This window comes from Mustela erminea, chromosome 6 (genome assembly GCF_009829155.1).
Source record: "Mustela erminea isolate mMusErm1 chromosome 6, mMusErm1.Pri, whole genome shotgun sequence".
Taxonomy (NCBI): Eukaryota; Metazoa; Chordata; class Mammalia; order Carnivora; family Mustelidae; genus Mustela; species Mustela erminea.
In genome coordinates, this window is record NC_045619.1 from 12,127,792 (window position 1) to 12,148,750 (window position 20,959).

Below are 20,959 nucleotides of genomic sequence, written 5' to 3' on the forward strand. Positions count from 1 at the left end.
AGGGTGGATACACCTAAGTGCAGGGGGAGCCCGGAAAGCCTTGGCGGCTGCCTGCTCCCCTAGCCCCATCTGTTGCCCATACCGCCTCACCCCTGCAGCCCGCCCTTGTGCCCTATACAGGTGAAATCCACGTTGACCTGACTGCTCTGGCCTAAAAGCCTTGTGGCCCCCAACTTCCACGTCCACCTGGTGAAGGCACAGCTAAAATCCGCCTTGACCACGACTCTTTCCTAGTCCCCCATCTCCGTGTGCACTGCCACACAGCACCCGCCCGGGGCTGCCAGGCTAAAGAGGCCGCCTCCGGTGGGGGCGGGGTGGGAATGGGGTCCCCTTTTGACACTCTGCCTCCCCAGAGCCCAGCTCGCTACAGGACATGAGCAACATTTCCTAGGCCGCTGAGTGGCCCTCGGGGGCCTGTCCTGCTATCTGCCAGGCATCGGCCTGTTCAGTGGTGAGTCCGTCAAGGGCAGGTCAGGGAAGGCAGGAACCCTGACATGAGTCCCCCAGCATGAGTGAAGGCGGCAGGCAAGGTGGGGAGGTGCCACGGAGACCTATCAAGGCTGTGACCAAGGGGACATGCTCCATGGTCTCTGACACGGTGGGCTCCTGTACGGAAGTGTATAAGGGCAGTTTTCAACCCGATGCCCTGCGGCCCCTCCTCACCCTCAGGACTTCTCACCTGTGGCCACTTCAGCTCTCTAAAGGGACTTGTCACCGCTCCCCACAGAGTGGCCCAGAGAAAAGGCACGGCTTCCGGAATCAGAGGTCCCGGCTTAGGTGCCACTGCTGTGGGCCCCTTGTGTTTAGTAGCCGGCTAGAATCACAAAGCAGACGACAAGGAGGCCACAGCCCAATGGAGGGGGTAGGCCAGAGACTCAAGTTTAGATGACAAGCTTGGGGAGGCCGAGGGTCACATCTGCTTTGCTCACTGCTGGGTCCCTAGTGCCTCATGCAGTGCCTGGAACACAGGAACTGCTCAAGTCAACAGCAGGCACTTGAACCCAGACATGCACGAGCCCCCCAGTTCCTCCAACATTTACAAGGGCACAGGGACTTGCTGCCCTGAGGCCTTCTCTGCGGATCTGTGGGCATTTCTGCCCTCCCACTTTCATCGTGGTGGTCCTGCCACCACCGTCTGCCCACCACTCGCCAGCTTACTTGTAGGAGGCCAGGATTGGTCCTAGTGTCCCCCACCAGCGGCTTGGCAAGCCCACCGAGCTCCACAGTGGACGCTGGAAGCTGCCTGCCTCCAGCCGACCTCTCTCCCCACAGAGCACTGCCGGGCTGAGAGGGGCCTCGCAGGCCGAATGGATCATCCCATGAGAAATGCAGATGGAAGTGAGAGGTCTGCTCCGGGCGTTGATTCTGATTTTCCTGAACAAAGGCCTTGTCAGGCAGTCCTTCCTGATCACTGTGGTCTTCACACCACATGCTGCCCTTCCTGGGTTTTCCTAAGCAGCACCGTGACCCTGCTTTCCTTCTCTGCTCCCCCTAGGACCTCGGGCTTATTGCTGGAAGAATCTGAAAGAGCTTTACCTCTGACAGTAAAGACCTAGGGAGGCACAGCGATTTGCCCAAGGTCACACAGCTGGTCAGTGACAGCTAGTCAGAGACTAAGTGCCCAGGGCCACGATGCCTCCTCCATGGCATATGCCCTGGGTGACCTGCGTACCGGATATGTTCAGCAAAGGCTAACGCCGACGGGCTCTCAATTCTGCTTTACTGTCACTGCCTTCTCAGTGTGCCCTGACCCAAATCTTAAGGAAATGAAAGTCTGGTCTTGCTCACAGAGAAAGCTGGGAGTTCCCCTGCCCTTTCCAGGCCACAGAATGCAGAAAGGTGCTTGGGGCCATGTCCCAGTGCCCAGGCTGCCAGCTGGCCTTGTCCCAGGAGGATGTGGCTCAGGTGACATTCTAAGAGGTCCAGTTGGTCAGCTGCCACTGAGACACATGCGTGGGCTGGAAGACCCCAGGGGCATCTCTCTCTCTCTCTCATCTAACTCATGATAGGGTTGGGGGCGGCTCTTGGTTTCCAAATGCCTAGGACGCCACACTGCTGCCTAGGGTGGGACTCAGATGACATCTGTCGCCCTCCTGGAACCAAGGGCCACCAGCGGGGCTGCCGCTGGCCGAGCCCGCGCCCCACCCCCCGGCCTCCCGTGTGCGCGCCTCACCCTTCCTCTGTCTCGTTGATGATGTCGCAGATCTCCATGTTGAGGGCCCAGTCCTCACTCTGCAGGGAGCCATCTGTCGCCTTCTCTGTGGAGAAGAAACCACAAGTCACGGTGTGGGGACACCCAGACAGACGAACTCAGCTGTGTGCAGGGCCAGGGCGGGAAGAGCCAGGGAGGAGGAGGAGGATGACGGCTGGTTTCTGGGCACCCACGAGGATGCAAACGGCTACCTACCTTGTCCCGTTTTGTCATTTAATGTGTTTTCCGGCTGTACTTTATCTCTATGTTATTTTTACTTTTTAAATTATGTGAAAATGCACCGGGTATTTGCCATCTTAACCAACTGTGAGTGTATAGTTCAGTGGCATTGAATACACTCAAGCGTCAGGCCATCATCCCCGCCGCCGATTTCATCTTCTAAATCTGCAGCTCTAATGCCCCATTCTCCCCTCCCGCAGCCCTGGTTCCACCGCACCACCGTCTTTTTTTTTTTTTTTAAGATTTTATTTATTTATTAGAGAGAGCGAGTGAGCACGAGCACCAGGGAGGGGAAGAGGGAGAGGGGGAAGCAGACTCCCCGCTGAGCAGAGAGCCCGATGCGGGGCTCAATCCTAGCACCCTGGGATCACGACCTGAGCCAAAGGCAGACGCTTAATGACTAAGCCACACAGGCATCGCTCCACTACACTGTCTTTGCAGTTCTGACTCCCCAGATACCTCATTACATGGACTCATACAGTACCTGTCACTTAATTCTCATGGGGCCGGGAGAGCCACTGACCACTGAGGCGGCCTCAGTTCGGTTTAGTTCACCCATCCAATAAGTGGGGCCAGGAGTCCAGCAAGTCCAGCCTTAGGGTGCTGGTTTCTGACAGGACACTGTGGAGATGGTGTTTTGTTCCATTTTTGTAAATCAAGCGTTCCTTCTTGATTCTCTATCAACTTTTGGCAACCACTCACACGGTTCAAAATGTAAAAGGTTCCAAAGTGGCACATAATGGAGACTAAATCCATCTGCCTCCCCTGCCCCAGGCCCACGTCCTAGGGGCCCAACAGGACCAGTTTCCTCTCGAGCCTCCCGAGACATAACCTATTAAGCGAAGGGCCCAGGGTAGACACCCGCTGCCCCACAGAGCTGCCCCCAGAGAGTGCAACAATGCCAGCGAAATGTCTGCGTGGCTCTTGCCACAAAACAGGTGTGCAGTAAGTGCGGCGGCTCTTTTTACATTCAGGTGAAGGTCACATCCGATAAAATTGGCCATTTTAAAGTGTACAATCCAGCGGCACTTAGTGCTCTCACACTGCTGTGCAGTCACGACCTCTGCCTACTTCAGACTGGGCCAAAGCTGAGGGTAAGATGTCCGGGCCACAAACGACTCCACTCCAAATCTGCTAGAACTTGTACAGGAATTCAGTAAAGTGTCAGGATATAAAATCAATGCACAGAAATCAGTTGCATTTCTGTACACCAACAATAAGACAGAAGAAAGAGAAATTAAAGAGTCAATCCCATTTACAATTGCACCAAAACAATAAGATACCTAGGAATAAACCTAACCAAAGAGGCAAAGAATCTGTACTCAGAAAACGACAAAGTACTCATGAAAGAAACTGAGGAAGACACAAAGAAATGGAAAAATGTTCCATGCTCATGGGTTGGAAGAACAAATATTGTGAAAATGTCTATGCTACCTAAAGCAATCTACACATTTAATGCAATCCCTATCAAAATCTCATCCATTTTTTTCAAAGAAATGGAACAAATAATCCTAAAATTTATATGGAACCAGAAAAGACCTTGAATAGCCAAAGAAATATTGAAAAAGAAAGCCAAAGTTGGTGGCATCACAATTCCAGACTTCAAGCTCTATTACAAAGCTGTCATCATCAAGACAGTGTGGTACTGGCACAAAAACAGACAGATAGATCAATGGAACAGAATAGAGAGCCCAGAAATAGACCCTCAACTCTATGGTCAACGAATCTTCGACAAAGCAGGAAAGAATGTCCAATGGAAAAATGACAGTCTCTTCAACAAATGGTGTTGGAAAAATTGGACAAGCCACATGCAGAAGAATGAAACTGGACCATTTCCTTATACCACACATGAAAATAGACTCAAAATGGATGAAGGACCTCAATGTGAGAAAGGAATCCATCAAAATCTGAGGAGAACACAGGCAGCAACCTCTTCAACCTCAGCCGCAGCAACTTCTTCCTAGAAACATTGCCAAAGACAAGGGAAGCAAGGGCAAAGGTGAACTACTGGGACTTCATCAAGATCAAAAGCTTTTGCAAAGGAAACAGTTAAAACCAAAAGACAACTGACAGAATGGGAGAAGACATTTGCAAACCACCTATCAGATAAAGGGCTAGTATCTAAAATCTACAAAGAACTTACCAGAGGCGCCTGGGTGGCTCAGTGGGTTAAAGCCTTGGCTTTCAGCTCAGGTCATGATCCCAGGATCCTGGGATCAAGCCCTGCATCGAGCTCTCTGCTCCCCGGAGAGCCTGCTTCCTCCTCTCTCTCCCTGCCTGCCTCTCTTGCCTACTTGTGACCTCTGTCTGTCAAATAAATAAATAAAATCTTAAAAAAAAAAAAGAACTTAACCAAACTCAACACCCAAAGAACAAACAATCCAATCAAGAAATGGGCAGAGGACATGAACAGACATTCCTGCAATGAAGACATCCTGATGGCCAACAGACACATGAAAAAATGTTCTACATCACTCAGCATCAGGGAAATACCAATCAAAACCACAATGAGATACCACCTTACACAGGAAATGACAGATGCTGGCGAGGATGCGGAGAAAGAGGAACCCTCCTACACTGTTGGTGGGAATGCAAGCTGGTACAGCCACTCTGGAAAACAGCATGGAGTTTCCTTAAAAAGTTGAAAATAGAGTTACCCTACGACCCAGCAAACACTACTGGGTATTGACCCTAAAGATACAAACATAGTGATCCGAAGGGGCACGTGCATCCGAATGTTTATAGCAGCAATGTCCATGATAGCCAAACTGTGGAAAGAACTTAGCTGTCCATCAACAGATGAATGGATAAAGAAGTGGTGTATATATACAATGGAATACTACGCAGCCATCAAAATAAATGAAATCTTGCCATTTGCGACAATGTGGATGGGACTAGAGAGTATTATGCTTAGCAAAATAAGTCAATCAGAGAAAGACGATTATCATATGATCTCCCTGATATGAGGAAGTTGAGAGGCAACGTTGGGGGTTTGGGGGTTAGGAAAGGAATAAAGGAAACGAGGTGGGATTGGGAGGAAGACAAACCGTAAGAGACTCTTAATCTCACAAAACAAACTGAGGGTTGCTGGGAGGGGGTGGTCGTGGTGGGGGGCGGGGGGAGGGGGAGGGTGGTTGGGTTATGGATACTGGGGAAGGTACGTGCTATGGTCAGTGCTTGAAAAAAAAACCTGGCGATTCACAGACCTGTATCCCGGGGCTAATAATACATTATACGTCAATAAAAAAATACTGTACTGCATATTTGAAAGTTTCTAAGAGAATAAATTTTAAAAGTTTTCATCATAGCAAAAAAATTTCATAATTATATATGACAATGGATGTTAAGTAGACCTACTGTGGTGATCATTTCACAATAGACACAAATATTTAACTGCTATGTGGTACACCTAAAACGAATGTTATGTGTAGTTATAAACCTTCATTTTTCTTTTTTTCTTTCTCGGTTCAACATTTCCTTTCCGTCCCCTAATGGGTCTTTTTGTCTTTTCTATGATGAAATCAGCCCATTTTGGAAGCTTCTGTTCTAAATTATGGTGGTAATCAGAAAACTCTCTAAGCTTTGCTTTATACCTCAGGAGCTTTTTCTGCTTCTAAGATAAGTGACAAAGGAGCTACACAAGAGCATTTAAAATTCTTTTATGGTGGGGGGGGGATGGTTGGGGGAGGTAGGGAGGGAAAAAATGAAACAAGGTGGGATGGGGAGGGAGACAAACCATAAGAGACTCTTAATCTCACGAAACAAACTGAGGGTTGCTGGGGGTGGGGGGAGGTGGGTAGGGAGAGGGTGGTTGGGTCATGGACATTGGGGAGGGTATGTGCTATGGTGAGTGCTGTGAAATGTGTAAGCCTGACGATTCACAGACCTGTACCCCTGGGGCAAATAATACATTGTATATTAATAAAAATTTTTTTAAAAATTCTTTTATATTTAAAAAAAAAAAAAAGATGTCCGGGCCAGTCAGCTCCAACATTCTTGAGCTCTCAAGACCAGGGTCACTCCCCTCTGAGCTCTTCTAGAATCCATCCAGGCAGCCCTGTTTGTTTTTAAGTAGGTTTCACACCCAGTGTGGAGCCCAACATGGGGCCTGAACTCACAACCCTGAGATCAGACCTGAGCTGAGATCAGGAGTCAGGAGGCTTGAGCCCCCCAGGCGCACCATTAAATAAGCTCCACCACAGCACAGACAGTCTGGTCCCCTGCTTTTTGGGGCCAATATTCTATCACACAAATCACCCCTGACTGGCACAACTGTACCCTAGTTAGAACTCTAGGACAAGACAGGGCTGGTCAATGTGTGTGTATGTGTGCTTGTGTGTGTATCTTATGTGCATGTATTTTGTGTGTGTGTGTGTTAAGATTTTTTATTTGACACAGAGAGAGTGAGTGTGTACAAGCAGGGGGAGCAGAGGCAGAGGGAGAAGCCGGCTCCCCGTGGGGGAGGGAGCCCAATATGGGACTTGATCCCAGGATCCCAGGTGAATGTTTTAAGGTTCAGGGAGTAAGACCCTGGGTGTCCTGACGCTGGGCGCTCTCCAAGTCCCCCTCCGACACAGCCCTCTCCTCTGGCTCCCACACCTGGCCCTGCAGGCAGTGCCCCGCCGGCATGGTGCCGTCACCCATCTACCAACAGCACCCGAGGGAGCAGGCACATGCGGCTTGCTGTCCCACGTGACTGTACAGCCGTCCTGCATGGGAGGCCCTCTGGCTCTGTTCACACCGACAGCTGAGGTTCTGGTGGGGGTGAAGGGACCCCTCACTTGCTGTACAGCTCCTCCTGCATCAGGCCTGCTCTAGGCACCGGGGATGGAAGCAACGGTGGACCAGACACATGCGGTCCCCTCCCTATGGTGCCCTGAGGGGCTGAGGCGTCCTCTGAGCCCAGGCCCCGTGACCAGGCAGGCAGGCCCATCCCGCAGGACCACGCCGGGGCTGGGCTGGCAGTCATCTCCCTAAAGCTGTGGCTTCTATGACGTCAGTTTTGAAACTGGCCTGGCCTCGGTTCTACCTTAGGTCCTGCAGACAGATGGATGCTAGGGGGGGCTCAGGGCACAAGCCAGGCCGCCGGGGCACCCAGGGAGGGACCCAGTGGTAGTGCGGGTGCTCTTCTCCCTAGACTATGGCTGCGGGAGGGCATGAAGAAGGATTCCTTTAAAAGGGCTGAAAGGTGGGCGCCTTAATGCCACAATGATGTCCTGAGTGTGGCTTCTTTGTGTCTCACTCCCCACCCTTGGGGACTACACACTTACTGCGCTATGTGGGAAGAACCGAAGAGAGCGGGACAAGTGCCTCTCTGGGCAGAGGGAGCCAAGCTCCATTCTGGAGAGTCTGGGGGAGAGCGGCTTATCAAGTATGTGGAACGTGCTGCTCCTTCAGAAACCACAGCTCCGCGACCCCCAGTCATGTGGGCCAGAGGACAGTCATCCCTGGCCTCCGGCCACAATGCTCTGCCCACTCCGGCTCCTGAGTCTAACCTACCTGATCCCTTCTCGCCTTGCCATCTGTCTCTGCCTGGCCAGCAGAGGGCACTGCCTCCGCCCCTCCTGCCTCGCTCCTTCCCCTCCATGCCCCCTGCTACCCAGGACTGACCTTTCTGAAACCTGGAAGTGACCTGTTCCTCCCATGCCCCCAGACCTCCGAAGGCTCCTGAACCCCAGGACCGGCCCACACGCCCTTCCTTGGCAACCGTGCTTTAAATGCCCAGCTGGCTGCTGATATACGAACATAGGTGAATCCTCCCGACGCCACGCGGTGTGCATCACGGCCCTCATCTAGCTGACGAGGGAACAGAGATGCAGTGAGGTCCCACAGTGGTCCTCGGGGGGAAGGGAGCTCTGCCACCCCAGGAGGGCAGGCGTCCTCCTGCCCTCTCCTCCTGGATCCCTGGCTTTACCAGCAGGCCTCTTTCCTCAACTAGACCCTCCTGGCGACCGCTGAAAATGAGGGGCACCTCTCTTCTCCTGGCGGGGAGGATCAGCATGGTTTTAGAAGGGATTCGGGTCATTCTGGAACCACAGGCTTGCTGGTGAGGGGCAGCTGGGGTATGTATGAGGCAGAGGAAGTCTGAGGCAGGGAGTCAGGCAGGGGTGGGTGGACCCAGAGCACCAGGTCTGAGCCCGGCCCCACGGGGCTGACAGTTCTCCAGGCCTGACTGCCAGCAGTGGGCAGAGCCATGCCCAGAACAGTCTGCTAGGGGGTGGGGCGGTGGGGGTGTGCTGTCTGTCAGCCTAAACAGGGAAAGGAAGAGGAGGAAGTGGCAGAGGGGACACAAGACCCACCCCGGCCATCTCAGCAGAAGAACAGTGTGTCCAGAGCAGCCAACTCCCTGCAGGTGTGGGAGACTTTTCAGACTTCCTTAATGAACATTTCCACGGGGTCGGCATACTCCATAAAAGCAGAAATTTAAACCCACAGGAATCTGGGGATATCCGTTTTGTTTTTGTTTTCAACCACAAAAGTAACCCAGCTCGCTATTTTGGAAAGAAGGAAGAAAAATACTGGCAGTGGTGACCAGTTCCAGAAGAATAACCGGCTTCCCGCCCTCTGGGCGGTGGGTGGTGACCGTCCACATCCCGGGCAGCTGTGGGGCTCCTGTCCCCAGCTCCTGAGGACGCCAGGCCCTGCAAACCCCTGCTGGGGTTCAGGCTGCGGAGCTGCCATCTGGGGCCGGCGTAGTCTCTGTTTTCTCCCCTCGGAGACCCACGGCCTGCCTTATAGGTGCTGTGACTTTTCAGCCACACAATGCATGCACGACGTCAGGCAAAGAGCAACCCCAAGTACTGCTAAGCACCGTGGTAATGACCTGGGCTGAGAGCAGGCAAGAGTGGCCCCAGAGACATGCCAGCTCTGGGCCCCTGGTCCCAGCCTGCTCACTCCTGGGAGGGCTCCGAACAGCTGAAGACAGTGGCCTCTGTGGCTTCTTCAACTGCTTTGGAGAAGTCCGCGTCTGCGGCGGCTTTGTGCCATGCACTCAAAGCCCGCTGATCGTTTGCTCCCACGTCAGCCTTGAGGGGAGCGGCCTAGAGCCTTCTCCCCACCACCCTGCATGTTCCAACAGTCACCGTCACCAAGTCTGGGAATCCAGCTGCTCAAGGCATCTCTGAGTTGTCCCCAGTTCTGTCATCACTGTGAAAGTTTTCAGTCAGGACCTGTCACCTCCCCCAGGCCTGGACGTCACTGCCACACTTTTTTCTTCAAATGTAAACCCAGCCAGTACTTTCTCCTATCTAAAAACTGTCCAGGATTCCCTCACGCCCTCAACTGCCTGGGGGTCAAAAACCTGAACTCTTCAGGGCAGAGAGGGACATGTGGGACTGACCTCCACCACAGCTGGCTGTCTTCTCCTCCCTTTGGGGCCTTGTTCTTGCTTGTGCCCGGCATGTCTTTCTTCCATTTGGTCAGGCACCTGTGTCACAGGTGACGATGACAACCATCACCACCAGTAATGGACACCATGCATGGGACACAGCACTTGGCACAAACCCCTCACCATGCCCTTAAGAGGATGAGTAAACTAAGGAGCACAGAGAGGTCAATGACTTGCCCATGGTCACACAGCTTATATACTGCAGAGCAGAGATTCAGACTCAGCGAGTTCTGGTTACCAAATCCATACTCTTCACCTCTACCTTCTGTGCCTCTAGAACATACTCAGCGCTTGCTGTCATCCAGGCACCCGGGAGATTCTGCTGAGCAAAACCAAGCAGCTCCTGCCCTCAGCACATTCACGGTCCAGTGGGAGGTCACAATCGCCATCGCAAAGGTGCAAGGGATGTGACAGAAAAGACAGGGCGCTGAGCTAAGACAAGGTGTGAGATCTCACATGCCAACAGAAAGGAGATGAGCCGGCTAATCCCGGCTCATCTTTTAAGGCCCAAACCCCAGTGCCAGCTCCTCAGTGTATCGGCCAACGGGGTGGACTGTGTCACTGTGACCTGGACCGTCATCCCATAGGGTGACAGTAACAGCAGGAGTAATAGTGACAAAATGACTGGCATTCACTGAATGTCAGCTTGTGCAAGCTGCTCAGGAGGCCTCCTCTCAGGTCACCTCCCCACAGTCCCTACCACGGAGGGGGCAGCTGAGGTCCCCTGCCCGGAAGGCGAGGAGCACGGGGCTCTGAACCCCTGCGCCTCTCACTCTGCTCGGGCCCTTCAAGGCCTTACCTCTGCTGGGCCAAGACTAGCGGCTCCTTCTGTGTTCGCGGAAGGCCAACGGCCCTCAGACCGTCTTGCTGCTGGGCTCGGCTGAGTCCCCGCCCCTCCCTCCCTGCCCCACCTGCCCAGGTACCACACACCGTATTTCTGCATCTGTAAGCTCCCTTCCCCCTTTCCACTTTGAACCCCTCTCATATTGGGGTGGCTCTTACAAATGATGGCCTGACAGCTCAGCTGGGGCAGTTTTTTTTCTTTTCATTCTCCGTGGTGTCTTAGGTTCAATGAAATGTGGCTTGTAAGCAGTGGGGGATGGCCTTCAAGGCCAAAGACAACCGCAGACCTGTCCTCACCCTAGGTTACGACCCAGCCTGGGGCAGGCTCCAGACCTGGTGGGGAGAGACGCAGCCGGAGTCAGCTGCCTGTGAAAAAACAATGACGTGGCGGGTCGGCTCGCGTGTCCGACCATCTTTCCACTGGAAACACCACCCGCTCACGCCTCCCGAAGGAGCCAGCGATCCCTCTGCGGACTTCCTTCCAGGCTTTACTGTTAAAACACACACACATATATATATATACTTTTATATACTGGTACTGTGACTATGGCTTGTTTGTTTCTATATTTAATTTTTAATTTTTAATTTTTTTTAAGATTTTGTTTATTTATTTGACAGAGAGAGATCAGGCAGGCAGAGCAGCAGGCAGGGGGTGGGGGGGAAGCAGGCTCCCCACGGAGCAGGGAGCCCGATGCGGGGCTCCATCCCAGGACCCTGAGACCATGACCCCAGCCGAAGGCAGAGGCTTAACCCACTGAGCCACCCAGGTGCCCCTGTTTGTTTGTTTTTAAATAAGAATCCTATTCCTTACCTTATAGAGATATACTGAAATATTTACAAGTGCAACGATCTGATGTTTGGAATCTGCGCTCAGTAACGCCCGCCCTCTGTTCGCTTCCCTACTCCCCACCCATCCGCATCCGCCTCCATCCCCTGCCTGGCGCCCCTTAGCCCACTTCCCCTCCCTTCGACTTGCTTTCTCCTCACCTTCTTCCAGCCCATCTCCCTCACATCCACCTTTCTGCCCTCCCATGACATTCTTGGAGCCGTATTATCTGTCCCTCTGTGGCAGGTGCTAGAGAGGCAAAGATGAACAGAGCCCTGGTCCTAAAGTGGTCACGGATGACAGCTGGACAAACGCTTTCAGAGCTTAGTGACATGACGGAGGCCAGCTCGGGGTGCTGGAGAGCCAGGAGACACGCTGAACACCCGCAGAGGGAACAGGGAAGGTCTGAGCTGAGCACAGAGCACAAGGTGCCGGGCTGGGCAGGGGGGGAAAGAAGGTTCTCGGGAGAGCAAAGGCACTTGCTGAGTGAGTGAATCCATGACGAGTCATGGAGGATGTTGGGAAGAAGAGGAGAAAGAGGGGCTTGCAGGCCAGTCTCAGGCACTGGGGACAAGTGACCTGAGGGAGGGAGAAAATCCCAGGGCGAGGGAGGCAGCCGGAGGAGAAAGGCGAGGCTGCTGAGATAGAGGGAAGTCAGCCAGCGGCCCAGGATGGCCCAGCCCCAAGGCAGGCGCGGACCTGTGCCAAGACCCCCGCTGCAGAGACTGTGCAGTCTACCCAGCAGCCGCCCTCCCCTCCCCGCTCTGGACGCCAGTACTGTTCCCCTTCGCAGCACCTGCTCCAGAAGTGGGCGAGCCACCCTGTTCTGGTCCCTGGGGGGCAGAGAGCTGTCTTCCAGACTGTGGTGGGGAGATGCATCCCTTCCGGAACACAGAGGCACACCTCACGGAGGAGGAAGCCTTTTCTCCCCCTTCTCCTTCTTTCCTCCCTTCTGGGAGGCTAGCGAGGGAACGTGGTGCCTGTAGCTTGAGCCCAGGTGGTGATAAGCTCAGGACAAACACCTTGGATGTTTAAAGACACTGTTGTGCACACCCCAACCCTGCAACTTCAAACCAAACTCGGCTGTGGGACCTGAGCTAAGCTGGGCCGCCCCAGGTTTGGGCAGGCAGGACTCAGGGTGGAGACCCAACCCAGGCCTTCTGTCCACGCCCCGAGGTCCTGCTCCTTCGGGGCTCTGTGCTGCGAGCGGGCCCACCTTCCAGGAATGTGCTCCTGCCTGTCTCCCCACCTTCAATTGTGCTCCTGAGTCCAGCTCAAGGTCAGCTCACCACGTGGGGCCTGCCCAGACCCACTGGAGGGCGGGCTCCTTCCCTCCTGGGGCCAACAGCATTTTCATAGGCCCCAACTGTTCCAATTCTGCTTGGTGGGGCTGTTGAAAGAACTGCAGAACTGATTTCTTTGTTTCTGTCTCTCCCATTAGGCATGTGAGCTCAAGGGTGGAGATTATCACCACTCAGGAATTTGGTACATCAGACGAGACCCCGCCCCTGATAAACCTGTGGTTCATGTTTCTGAATAACTAACTGAATGAAGGATGAGGTCACACACACCAGGATAATAAACCTTTGTCACACTTTAATTTAAATGTAATACTCCCCCCTTCTGCCTCCATTGATCTCTTAGAAGCTACTGTGTAGAATCTAATCTTTCTCCCAATTGGCAGTCCTTTGACTACTTTTTTTTTCTTTTAAAGATTTTATTTATATATTTATTTGACAGACAGAGATCACAAGTAGGCAGAGAGGCAGGCAGAGAGAGGAGGAAGCAGGCTCCCTGCTGAGCAGTGAGCCCGATGCAGGGCTCCATGCCAGGACCCTGAGATCATGACCTGAGCCGAAGGCAGAGGCTTAACCCACTGAGCCACCCAGGTGCCCTTTCGACTACTTTTTGAAAAGATTTGTGGGGGCCTGGGTGGCTCAGTGGGTTAGGCGACTGCCTTCGGCTCAAGTCATGATCCCAGGATCCTGGGATCGGGTCCCGTGTCAGGCTGCCTGCTTCTCCCTCTCCCTCTACATGCTTCTCTGCCTGCTTGTGCTCTCTCTCTGTCAAATATATAAATAAAATCTTAAAAAAAAAAGAATTTGTTTTAGAGAGTGAGCTCGGTGCCTGAGCAGGAGGAGGGGCAGAGGGAGGAGAGGGAGACTCTCCAGTGAACTCTGAGGAGCCCAACGCAGGGCTCGATCTCATGACCCTGAGATCATGACCCGAGCCAAAATCAACAGCCGTAGGCTTAACCAACTGAGCCAGCCAAGCGCCTCTCCTTTGAATATTTTTAAAAAGTACCATGTCCCCCCCTTAATCTCTCCTCTATACTAACGTCTTCAGTTCCTGTGACCCTGCCATCCTAGATGTGATCTCTAGAGCCCTGCCATTCTGACCGATCCCACTGGGGTGCAGGCCAGCTCAGCAGTCCTTTTGGAAATGCAGCAAGCGAACTCACTCAGCTGCCCACACTGGATACTGTATTTGTGTTAACACGTTCTATGACTTTGTTAGATATTTATTAATTCCACCCTGTGGAGCTGACTCCTACAGAATTTGTCCTTGTGGAAGGCACTCACTCTCCACCGGCTACAGCTTTTCTAGTCTCCCCTGCAGCTAGAAGTGGCCAGGTGACGCAGGTCTAGCCAGCTTCTGAGCAAGGTTCTGCTCCCCTGGTAAGAGGGGCAGGGCGGCTGGCCCGTTCACCTGAGCCTCCTGCCACACAGGGACAAGTGACAAGTATGAGGATGAAACCAATATGCTAATGGAGGTGGGGTCGGGGAGAACTACAGAAAGAGCCATTACAAACAAAATAATTCTAGATGGATCCAGACATTTTCACTCAAAAGGAAACCCAGCACCCTCCTTTTAATTCTAAGGGGAAGCAATGAGGCGAAAAAAGAGTGGGATCTGGACAAAGACGAATCCCACTTTAAGTCGTGACTCACTGGCTGTGGGACCCTGAATGAATTCCCCTTTCTTTAAAAGAATATTTATTCATTTATTTACTAATTAGTCAACTCTACCCCTGACGAGGGCTCGAACTCATGACCCCAAGATCAAGTGTTGCCTGCACTACCGACTGAGCCAGCCAGGCACCCCCATCCTGACTGAATTCCTTAAACTCTCTGTACCTCAGTTTGTCCCCTGCAGAATGCGGATAAAGTGAACAGTCGCCTTCCAGGGCCGTGTGAGGAGGAAATAAGAGAATGCATTTCAAGTGCTGAGCATCCTGCCTCACGCACACTGACCATGAAAACAAATGTTATCGACTACCAAAATACCAATTTAAAAAGTTTGAAAATTTCAAGCACTCCACAAAATAGATTTTTTTTTTTTTTTTAAGTAGGCTCCACATCCAGCATGGAGCCCAACATGGGGCTTGAACTCATGACCCTGAGAGCAAGACCGGCGCTGAGATCAAGAGATGGATGCTTAACTGACTGAGCCACCCAGGCGCCCCAAACAAATGAGATTTTTAAATCACATATATAGAGAAGCCATTTCTTCTCGGCCAGCAAACTGTCTCGAGGCCTACGCCCCAAATGAACAAGTCTCTCCAGACCCAGCATGGAAAGTTCTACCAGTTTCCTAAGCTGCTGAGCCGTCCTTCCTCAAAACGCTGGCTCCCTCTCTCCTGCCATTCTGTAACCACAGGCCACAAGAGGAACTCTAAAATACCTTACCGAGGGCATTACTTCTGCAACCCGCAATTTAGAAGTTCACGTAGCTAACTATAGCAGCTAACTGAAGAACAGCTTCAGTTAGGAGGAAGACGGTTTGGTAAAACTGTCCCGTACGAAGGAGCAAGACCGTGAGAGCAGAAATTTGACACGGCCGGCCAAGGTGCCTGGGACATTCTTTTCCCTTCTTCTGTGAGTGTAAAAGACGTTCCTGACGACAGACACCCTCTCCCCTCCCTCAGTCCTTCCTCTCACCTCTTTTTACCTACTGAGAGAAATTTATTTTACTGGATTGGCTCCAGTTGAGTGCGGAGGCTGGGCAAGGTCAAAGTCTGCAGGGCAGGCCAGCAGGCTGAACACCCAGGGAACAAAGGCAGCTCGGGTCCAAAGGCTGTCTGCTGGTGGAATTCTCTCATCTGGGGAGGCCAGCCTTTCTTCTGTTAAAACCGTCACTTTGTTAGACGAGGCCCACCCACACTTTGGAGAAGAATCTGCTTTACTCAAAGTCTACTGACCTCATTTGAAAAATACCTTCACAGAAACATCTAGAATGTTTGACCAAGTATCTGTGGATACCATGGCCCAGCCAAGTTGACATATAAACTAACCACCGCAGAGTTTATACCACATCAATGCAAACAAGTTGCCATTGAGCAGGGCCCACCTCTGTCACTTCTTAGATTCTGTGGGTCTGAGCCTCATGTAGTCTGGAGGATTCTGTTCTCTCCTCCTCTCGCCCTCGTCCCTGGCTCTCCCCTTCCCTCCTCCACCTCCTCCACCTCCTCCATCAGGAGCGAAGCCCAGCATCTCGCCATGGATCCTACAAGGCAGTTTGGCTCTCCCTAGTGCTTTTCAGTGTGCTTCCCCATGTTTGCGGAGGCAGGAGTCTCTCAAAGCTTTTGTCATTTGCCTGAGGGACGCACAGAAAGGGCGGGGAAAGGGCAGAGCTGGTACGGACACCGGATCTTCTGAGGCAGGATCCAAGTTCTGACCTTGTTCAGACTGCTGTCATCAGAGTGACCAATAGCGCCACACAGCATACATTAAGTGGGCTCAGGGGCAAACGTGGACATTTTTAGAGGTGCACAGTTACTTTAATGTGGAAGAGAAAAATAAATGTGAATTCCTTCATGATTTCACGGATAGAATTACACAGGATGAGGTCATATTAAAAGTGGCGAGCCTGCGGTGCCTGCGTGGCTCAGTGCATTGAAGCTTCTGCCTTCGGCTCAGGTCGTGGTCTCGGGGTCCTGGGATCGAGCCCCACATCGGGCTCTCTCTGCTCAGCGGGGAGCCTGCTTCCCCCCTCTCCCCGCCTGCTGCTCTGCCTACTTGTGATCTCTCCCCCTGTCAAATAAAAAAAAAAATCTTAAAAGTGGCGAGCCAATAAAAGGAAAACGCTATGAAAATAAAATGAAAGGTGACACAGGGCAGACATAAATCACAAAGGTGGTGCATGAGGAACAGAAGCCTGCGGAGTGCTGGCGTAGACATAGACCTCCTTGGTAAGGTGGTAAAGAGTTAACTTGTCCTGCATCCCCGATTTTCATGAGAGGGAAGGGGGGGGGGTGGCCCCATGCTAATTAGAAGACACTGAAGGTTTTGTTTGTTTGGTTTTTTTTCTAAAACCAGAAGAGCGGAAATCCGGCACTTGACTCTTATTTCTTTGAGCTCAGTGAGGGAATAAAACCTATTCACCAGTTCTATCCCCAGGGTCAGGCAGAGGCCTTAATTCCCAAGGAAGAATGGGATCCACCCCACAGCCTGAAACCCGACCTAGGAATGTGGCTGCCATCAGCCAGTGACTGCTCATTGCCCAGGGACAGCACGGCCAACAGGGGAGCTGCACTGGGGCCACAGCCCTGGGTTGAAACCTTGGCTCTGCCACGAATTTACACTATGCCCCAGCAACGATGGTGACGCCAGTAAAGAAATCACAGCAGCTAACAGCTACGGACTCTTACAGTCTGGCAGGCATGGGGCTGCGTGCCGCCCAACACGGCCAAATGGCAATCCCGAGGGATACTGTGTAAACATTCTTGTTTCACAGATGTGACACTGAAGGCCATGGAGGTTCTGTAACTTGCCCCAGGTAACAAAGCTGGTGGAGGCTGAGCCAGGACTCAGACCATTCGGTGGCACTCAAGGGCTCATCTTGGATGCCTAACCACGCGCACCACACAGCCGGTTGACCCAAAGCCCTTTCTAGACATTGTTCCCTGTTGTCGTCCGGACAGAGACGTGGACTAAGTTGGCTCCAGCACTTAAGAGATCAGGGACTCAGAGCTTTAAGACCTGAGCGCCCCCACCAGCTGGGCACACTGTGGGAAGTAGGAGGGATTCAGACTTGAGAGGCCCAGGACAGGAACAACCTTGGGCATCCATGACGTGGGGTTCTCCGGGACCCTACTCTGGGGAACACTGCCTTCCATTCTATATCTGGCCAGCTGGTCTGATCCAGGTCAGCGAACCATGAACGCACGGGCCAGTTAAGTCTGCTTTTGTATGGCCCACAAGGTAACAATGGTTTTCACATTTTTAAATGGCTGAAAACAAATCCAAAGAGTATTACTTCATGACATATGAAAACGATAGGAAATTCACATTTTAGTGCCCACAATCTGACTGGAGCACAGCCATGCCTATTCGCCTGCACATGGTCTGTGCTGCTTTTCCGTTACAGTGGCAGAGCTCAGTGGTCACAACAGGGTCCACCGGCCCACAGAACGGTAGACATTTACTTTCCAGCCCCTTCCAGAAGGTTTGTGGATAATGGGCTCGTTGCTCCCGGCAGCCACTGTGGGAATCCTCCCGACCGCCTCCCTCCGGCCGGCCTCTACCTTCACCCTCTAGCAGCAATGCAAGGGGCGAGGGCTGCGTGCGCAGACCCCGAGTTCCACGCCGCTGACGTCGTTCTCTGCCCTCCAAGTCTACGGAGCCGTTCTACCACTGCTCTCCAGGTCGTTAGTTCCTTCTTCCCCCCAGTGCCTGCCCTTCCCTGTCCTCATCCGTCCCCTTGGCTGTTCCTCCTTGGTGCTCTGAAGTAGAGGGAGAACGGAGGTAGCATGTTGCACACAGGCTATGGGCAATGGTGAGGGGACATGCCACAGTTAGGAGTGGAACTGGAGCTGGGCCCAGGTCTCCTGCCTCCCAGTTTGCTGTTCCCTCGACATTGCTTGAGCAGCGAGTCTGGCTTCCAGGTCATCTCTCCCAAAATGGCCCTCCAGAAGGCCGCAGGTGTTCTCTCTACTAACACCTGGGGTGCCCCCTCTACGATTCCTCCCTGTAGCTCCCCTGGCTTGGCCTTTGTGGATCCAAGGGCAGTTCTGCCTGCCTTCTTCCCCTCTCCCGTCCATCCCGGGGCTCGGCTTAGGCTCGGAGCTCCCTGGCATGTCCAGCAACCACCACCCCCAGCCCAAGCACTGGGGGCTGGTCCTCGGGGACAACCAATGTTGACAGCGTCTGGTGCATGTGGCGTGCTTTCCGAGTCAGCTGGGTCTCTGACTCAAAGTGCCAGGGAGGAGCTGACAGTCAGAAATGGGCAAACCCATAGGATCTGTCCTTTGGGGATACTGGGAAGGGTTTTGAAATCCTTGCAAGGAGAGAGCTGCGTCAACACCACTTCACACTAATGATCTGGAATCCTCTCAGCCACAGGCTGCTGCTCCGGAAGCTCTCCTACCGAATGATAAGGCTGAGTGACCCAGCAATGCGCACAGACTCACGTATGTCCTAATCAGCAAAGCTAATCTGTGGGTAGAGCAGTAACTGTGGCACTTGGAGGGCAGGACTAATATAAATTCCGAATACGCACTGATCAGCCAGATACAGCCTGGCAAGGGGTAGGAGAGGATGGAGGCTCTGGATCCCGACCCCAAGCAACTGTGAAATGCTAAGTTCCCTCACACTTACTTTTGTGAAATGGAAAGAACAGCAAAACCTACAGTATCACTGTGAATGTTTTGTTTTTTTCAGAAGATTTTATTTATTTATTTGACCCAGAGAGAGAGAGAGAGATAGAGCGATCCCAAGCAGGGGGAGTGGCTGGCAGAGGGAGAAGAAGCAGGCTCCCCACAGAGCAGGGGGAGCCCGATGAGGGATTCGAACCCAGGACCCCAGGATCATGACCTGAACCGAAGGCAGTTGCTTAACCAACTGTTAATAACCATGTTAATAACCAGACATGGTCCCTGGTGCATGGTATTTGCTCCCAAGATGTTATTCTTTTTCTCTTTTCTTCCCTCCTACTATGGGGCTAGGGGCCATGCCGGGTGGCATAGGTCCTGACCAGTGAGGTCCAGTCCCTGCTCTCAGGAAATTCAGTCTAGCTGGGGACACCCAGACACACAAGTACTACAGCATGGGCCACTGCTCTGTCAGCGTGTGATGGTGAAAATGATAAACACAACGATGAGGACAGCAAGATCTAATGTTTCCCGCACACTCACAATGCGCCAGGCGCTCTTGGGGGGAGAGGGAGTGGCCTGCTTCATTCTCACCACCACCCGGAGAGGCGGCAGTGGAGCCTCAGAGCCCAAAGGCAGAGAGTGAGGAAGCCCAAGGAGCGGGAAGATGCAAGGGCACGAAAGCAATGGCTGGATCTGAAGCAGGCAGGAGAGGAGGAGGGGACAATGCCTGAGCCTTGAAGGAGGCACACTGGAGCAGGCCCCCGGGCAGAGGGAGCGACAAACACCAAGGTGCTTGGGTGCACGGGAGGATGAGGGCTTTGTGAGTTGAGTGACACTCACCCCTGATAAGCATCACCGGCACTCGCTGTGCTCGGGGATGTCACCTCTACACGGCCCTACTCACAATAAGGGGATGGAGGTGGCAGCCTGGAGGTTCTTTTCCTCCTCTGGTTTATAGAACTACTAGGTAACCAACCATCACCGCCAATCAGCAGTCCTTCCCTCTCTTTCTCTAAAAGAAACATATGGAATACCAAAGGCATTTACTCAAATGGCAGCGATTCTTCATTTAATTCTACTTTTAGAGCCTCTTCAGCTTTGGTTCAAATCTCATGGGTTCTAGGGGGTTCATCACAGCTTCACTACCAATTCACCAGGGGCCTGGGCGAGTCAGAGTCTCTTCCTGCGGAAAATGAAGGGGATGGGCTAGAATGGAGCTTTCCAACATGTGGTTTCCAATCCAGTGGCATTAGCATCTCCTGTTAATTTGTTAGTAATGCATATTGTAGGGCTCACTCCAGACCTACAGACTCAGAAACTCTGTCTTTAACAAGTCTTCCAGGGTATTTTGAGTAGAACCCTGAGTTAGAAGACCCCCAGGGTAAGGACCCTTTCAGTAGTAAAATTTGGTTTGGGCTCTAAGCTATCATAACAGTAGTATTTTCTCTGGGCAGACTGTTTATTGTGTCAGGCAGGCAACCCTCAGGATAAGAAGAGAAACTCTTTTCTTTGACAAGCTCAGGCCCAGAGCCCAGGTGAGCTTCTCTAGAAAGGTTCGGACAATGTGGCTGACTTTGAAGATCAGATTTCTTTTTATTTTTTTAAAGTAAGAAGTCTCAAAGTTGGCACGTGATGAAAGCAGTGGTATCTGTTTTTGGAGAAATAAAGATGAGGGGAGGGCCGTGTTCTCTTTTCAGCTCCAAAACAATGACTCATTGCTGGGTGTGTGTGGCCGGGAGCGGCAGGGTGTTCCTCAGAGGGCAGCTTCCCCTCTCTGGTCCAGGAGCTTTCTGGCCTGTAAAGAAATCCTGGACTTCCACCCCTCTCTTGGATAAATTTGATTACAAAACCTCAGAAGAGCCAAAGACAGCCGTGGTG

General features: G+C 52.5%; 1 protein-coding gene across 2 annotated transcripts in view; it reads right to left on the bottom strand.

The window, feature by feature from the left end:
- Positions 1–20,959, bottom strand: part of TOM1 (target of myb1 membrane trafficking protein) — a 41,734-nt gene that overhangs the window by 19,342 nt on the left and 1,433 nt on the right. For both annotated transcript variants that reach the window (XM_032346454.1, XM_032346455.1), the window contains exon 2: positions 2,174–2,258. In XM_032346454.1, coding sequence (XP_032202345.1) covers positions 2,174–2,258 — 85 coding nt within the window. The remainder of the gene's footprint in view (positions 1–2,173; positions 2,259–20,959) is intronic.